Below are 6,000 nucleotides of genomic sequence, written 5' to 3' on the forward strand. Positions count from 1 at the left end.
CGGGTGTTTTGCATGCCACCGGCTAATCCTAAAACAAGGGACGGAGCTTAGGCAGCGGCGCTTAAGTGGCTGGGCTTAGCGCACAGCCAGGGGGCGGAGCTAAACTGTCATGAGCAGAAATAAGCCATCGGGTTCCATTTTCGCCATCGATGGAGGAAAAAAATTGGCTCTCTGCCATCAATGGCAAAACAATTGGCCATCGGTAGTAAACAATCGATGTTTGTAAATTATTGATGGTCGAGGGCCATCCATACTGTGTTCTTCTCAGTCTGGCTGCAACTTCTACATTGAGCTCTAGTGATAGAAGGGACTAAGACAGTTTACCTAATACAGGGCCTGATTCAGAGATGTATGCTAACCTGATGGTTAGCGCACATCTCCGATGGTGGGAGTACTGTGCATCTACAGGCCTCCATCTGCGAGTTCGCTTGCAGAGCCTCCCAGCCACAGCCTGATTGACAGGTTGAGGCATTGCGGGGGCATTTCTGGGCAGCGTTCCTGAAAATGGTCTTCGGGAGGGACGAGGCCAGGGTCTGCGTTGGTGGATGCAGACTTCCTGGCCTTGCAAGCTACCAGGACCCAGTCAGGCTGCGGTAAGAGTCAGCAGCCACATCCTGGCTGTATTTTAACAGGTTTCCTTTTGCAATAGGTTTTTTTTTTTCATTCTTTTCCTCTGGATAGGTGATGCTCCCACATTGCTTATACTTTCATTTAATGACTGCAAAGGGCAAAGCTGATTCAGTTATGCCTGTTGCCACCTCCATGTCACTTTCCTCAATTGATGTGCATGGTTCTTCCTCAGCAGTTAAAGAATCCCTTTTAATTTTTCCTACAGTTATCACAAATCATTTGATCACTATTGACAGGTGGCTGTAGTTTAATCATCCATGGTAGCACCTTCCTTAATTGTTTTCTACTGCTGATATGTTCTTTAATATCAAATGGGTTGCAGCACTGAGTCCTAATGTACTTCTTCTCCATTAGTCACACTCTTAATAAAACTACAAACGGATGGGAGCCACCAGAAAATCGGGTAAAGCAGGCAAGGCTTGTCATAACGGCCCCGTCCCCTGCTTCACAATGCTGGTAATCTCTGCACTGTGTAGCGGTGGCGGGACCAAAATGATGTGATTGCGTGGTCATGCCCCCCACTCCGATCCTAATGCCGGGTAATATTCCTAGCCACACCCCCTATGCACCGCCACGGGCCCCAACTGTGCTATCCTGGCTACCCCTTCCCAGAGTCTAGCATGTCTTGTATCACTAGTTCTCAATGCAGAAGCTACAGCCAGACAGAGAGGTGCAACCCATCGATTATTCACCATAGAAATTAATTTACCAAAGAGAAATTGTATTTAAGTGTATAACATATTTTATGTACAAAAAAATTTAACATTTTTTTTAGATATTCAAGGTCAAAGTTCACATCATGTGACCTTGAAATTTAAAAGTCAATATTTAAATATTAAAAAAAATTTTATGAAAACTATGGCCCCTTAGCTTCAAAACAAGACCAACATGAAAGTTCTACCACAATTAGAAGCAAAGTTATGTATAATTTTAGTTGACCTTGCAAGTATACTTTTGACATTTTTTGTCATGTTTGCAACCCTGTTGCATGAACACAGTGTATTACTGAGGGTTAAAATGTTACATATGAAAGTTTCTTTGTCGTCTATTATCCTACCAAATTTCATGAAAATGAGACGGTTGGGTTGGACGATGTGATGATTTGGCATGGAATGACCCACTTGGAAGAACCTTGATACTGGGCTGCAAGCTTATATGTTTTGCTTAAGTCCTTGTGCTTAGATTGCTAGATGGACCCAGGTTTGTAGTGGTGGCGCCAATGCCAACAACAGTTGTCTTTATGTTTTGCATTAGATTAAACTTGTAAACCCTGTGATAATTATAGCATAGCATAATATGTGAAAGTTATAAATTGTACCATGAAACAACGGAACTTCCCCATTTGTTGCTACTTTGGGGACCTGTCACCGTAGTCTCTATTGGAAAACTATCCTTGTTACAGGGAAATAATACTTTTTTCATATATTTATTTTATTCCCAGCAGATGGATGTAACAGAAGGAAGGTCTCAGAAGGACATCTCATCTTATCTACAGATGGTGAAATAGAAGATCACAACTTCACCCGAGGTTCTCTAGGACAAAACCCTAACACCACAATTATATATCCAGTACCTCACAGTGCAGATGTGTCATCTGATCCCTCTGATTATGGGGAATGTTCTCCTGATATCTCAGATATTGGTACACCTAGTACAGCTCCTCCAGTAGATAACATTTTTTCCTATTCTATAGATACCCAACAGATCACAAAAGTCATTAATGACCAACCAACGAAGACCAGTGCAAAGCCCCATACATGCTCTGAGTGTGGGAAATGTTTTACACATAAATCAAATCTTGTTAGACATCAGCGAAGTCACACAGATGAGAGGCCATTTTCATGTTCTCAGTGTGGGATATGTTTTACACAGAAATCGGCTCTAGTTATACATGAGAAAAGTCACACAGGCGGAAAGTTGTTTTCCTGTTCTGACTGTGGTAAATGTTTTACCTGTATATCACGTCTTGTTACACATCAGAGAATTCACACAGGTGAGAAACCATTTCGATGTTCTGAGTGTGGGAAATGTTTTACACAGAAATCATATCTTGCTAGTCATCAGAGAAGTCACACAGGTGAGAAACCATTTCCATGTAATGTGTGTGGGAAATGTTTTGCACAGAAAGCTGTTCTTGTTAAACATGAGAAATGTCACACAGGTGAGAAGCCATTTCCATGCTCTGAGTGTGGGAAATCTTTTACACAGAAAGCTGTTCTTGTTAAACATGAGAGAAGTCACACAGGCGAGAAACCATTTTCATGTTCTGAGTGTGGGAAATGTTTTACACAGAAATCATATCTTGTTAGTCATCACAGAAGTCACACAGGTGAGAAGCCATTTCCATGTAATGAGTGTGGGCAATGTTTTAAAAACAAATCACATCTTGTTATACATCAGAGACATCACACAGGTGAGAAACCATTTCCATGTTTTGAGTGTGGGAAATCTTTTACATATAAATCATCTCTTCTAAGACATCAGCTAAGTCACACAGGTGAGACGCTATTTCCATGCTCTGAGTGTGGGAAATGTTTTACACAAAAGTCACATCTTGTTATGCATCAGAGAAGTCACACAGGAGAGAAACCATTTCTATGCTCTGAGTGTGGGAAATGTTTTACACAGAAATCAGAGCTTGTTATGCATCATAGACATCACACAGGTGAGAAACCATTTCTATGCTCTGAGTGTGGGAAATGTTTTAAACTGAAACCACGTTTGATCAGACATCAAGAGACGTCACACAGGTGAGAGTTAATATACGTCACAGGGCATGGAAATGGCCTAAGATTTGTCTCTGACCCCATATTAAACACACTGGACATCACATGGACAGGACTGAATTGGTTTCAAATAAACTCGCAAATTTGCTAAGAATCGGGTTTCACAGAACCGTGTTTGTCGATGGTGTATGCAGTCGTGGTTGCTAGTTGTGAGTGTATTCAGTGATATTTGGACTGAACACAATAGGCCTGCCTGTCAGCAGCGTGTTTAGCAGATGTGCTACACCGATCAGTGTGATTGGTACAGACTTTTGAGTATTCCTGTAATTAAAGGGTAACTATAACAAAAATTGGGTGGGGTTGTCACCCCACCAAAAACATATCTAGCCCTGGACCTCTGAGCTCAGTCTGGTTGAGGAAAACCCGACCAGTCTTCCTATATTCCTTGTAACTAGCACTGGGCTGAACTAGCATGGGGGCTTAAACTACAGCAGGACCTTCCTGCATCCATGGCTGGTGGGTGCAGGGGTAATGGTGTAAATAAAGGGTTAAGATTATTTTTGACAGTGGAACTACAGGTACCAGCAGGCCTGCTCTGTTACACCGAAACGCTTAACCAGGGAACCCTTAATGTATATAAAATATTTTTTTATAAATGACAAGATACATATTAGTCTTTAATTACACATGCACTCACTTTCCCGCACTCATGCTGTAGTATAAGCCTCCTGGCTGGTTTAGCTCGGTGCAGATTAAAGGTAAAAATGAGGGATCCCATGTTGATTCTCCCCCTGATATTCCTCTACCAGACAAGAGATCCAAGGCTGGTTTTATTTTACTTTTGGGAGGAGGGAACCTCTAATTGTTCTTTTGAGTATAATAAATGTATTACACTCAGAAGCTTGCACTTCTGCCAACCTCCCTGCTCAGGAGGGGAGTCTATTTGAAACTTTTTGTCTCGAGTTTGCTCCATTTAAGATTGTTAGCAGACATGATTCTTAGTAAATACTCGTGTTCTCTTCCTATCTTTGGAAAGTACTTAAGAGTTTGGTTGATGGTATATTGACTTCAATTTATTTTTTTCTTCCTCAACTGGTGGCACAGGGATCACTCTGGGTATAGCCTGGAGAGGGAAAATGTGGGCACCAAATAAGTGATTTCTTCCCAGCAGCCCCCTGGCTCCCTCTCCACTATACCCAGCCACCGGCCACTAGTTTTATAGTTTGTTGCTGTGCAGAGCAGAGGCACCTGTTGTCTCGGTTCCTGTTCTACTGCGGTTATATTGATTCGATTTTTCTGTATCCGGACTTTTTTCTGGTGGACACATCTATGGATGTAGGCTCTCCGGTGATTTTCTTTGGACAGACACAGAGTTTAGTTTCTCTGGGGTCCTGTTTGATTTTTGCAAGCGGGGGCTGACTGTGTCTCAACAGATTATCCAGCTGGCCCTGCTTGCTTTTCGCCTCACTCTGCCACGTGGTTCTTTGCCCACATTTTTTGTATTCGTCTCTATATAATGGTCACCTTCACGTCTTCGGACGCTGCCTTCGGGTACGGAGGGGTTCCCCGTGCAGCCCAGGAGCATCCCTTCCCATTTAGGGACAGCTTTAGGACATCTAGGAGTGATCCCTGATCCCCCTAGTGGAGAAAAAAGAAAAGAGGATTTATGGTCTTACCTTGTTAAATCCTTTTGTTCAACTATATAGGGGGCACAGGACTCCTACCCTGACTCACCTGGCTTGTGGGGTTTATTTCTTCTGATGCCGGTTCTTGGCACACCTTGTTCTGAGTGTGTGCTGGTTTTCCTCCTTTCTCCTCTTTGCCTCGCTCCTGTCCTTGGCTTGCTAACTTAAACTGGTGGCTGGAGGTGGGGTATAGTGGAGAGGGAGCCAGGGGGCTGCTGGGACGAAATCCATATCTGTTTGATGCCCAGATTCTCCTCCTTCAGGCTATACCCACAGTGATCCCTGTGCCACCTATGGAGTCGAAGAAAAGGATTTATCAAGGTAAGACCATAAATCCTCAGCTATTTTGCACCAGTGTTTTGTCACCAGTGTTTGCCTTTAATAAATTTCCCTGTTTTAAAATCAGGGGAAACTTTCACAAGAATACCAACTTGTCCAGACACAATTCTTAATAAATATAACCTAGTGAGGGATATGTTTTTCAATGTGCCACTTTCATGCTTAGACTGGGAATAGAAAGAAATCACATCTTGTTATACATCATAGATGTCACACAATTGAGAGGCCATTTCTTCTTCCTCCACTAGGGGGGGGGGACGCACAGGGTCTACTTTGGGTGTAACCTGGAGAGGAGAGGCTGGGGACCAAATGGTCAAAGCAAATTACCAAGAAGCCCAGGCTCCTCTCCTCTATAGCTCACTCCCAGGCACTGGACTTCAGTTTTAAGTATATATTATTGTATATATTATGCATAAATGTAATTGAAACCAGACTAGTAAACATAAACCTGCATGAGTATTACATAAACACAATAAATAGATATAATTCTCTGATGATTACTAAGTGAGCAACTTCTAAAGGGCTTTCTTCTCTTTAATATAATCCAGTGTATCGAGAATGATAGTATACCGTATTATCATGATCTAATATGACAGATTTATATATCATGATTTGAACTT

At 42.3% G+C, this 6,000-nt stretch overlaps 1 protein-coding gene across 1 annotated transcript in view; it reads left to right on the forward strand.

Annotated features, from left to right (window-relative positions):
- The window catches only part of LOC148500736 (uncharacterized), a 30,274-nt gene extending 25,797 nt beyond the window's left edge, over window positions 1-4,477 (forward strand). The window contains exon 7 of the mRNA XM_088451349.1: window positions 2,072-4,477. Within this exon, the coding sequence (XP_088307475.1) occupies window positions 2,072-3,384 (1,313 nt within the window). The 3' untranslated portion in view covers window positions 3,385-4,477. The remainder of the gene's footprint in view (window positions 1-2,071) is intronic.
- The last annotated feature ends 1,523 nt before the right edge of the window (window positions 4,478-6,000 follow it).

This window comes from Taudactylus pleione, unplaced genomic scaffold, assembly GCF_031769625.1.
Source record: "Taudactylus pleione unplaced genomic scaffold, aTauple2 ptg000547l, whole genome shotgun sequence".
In the NCBI taxonomy this organism is placed as follows: domain Eukaryota; kingdom Metazoa; phylum Chordata; class Amphibia; order Anura; family Myobatrachidae; genus Taudactylus; species Taudactylus pleione.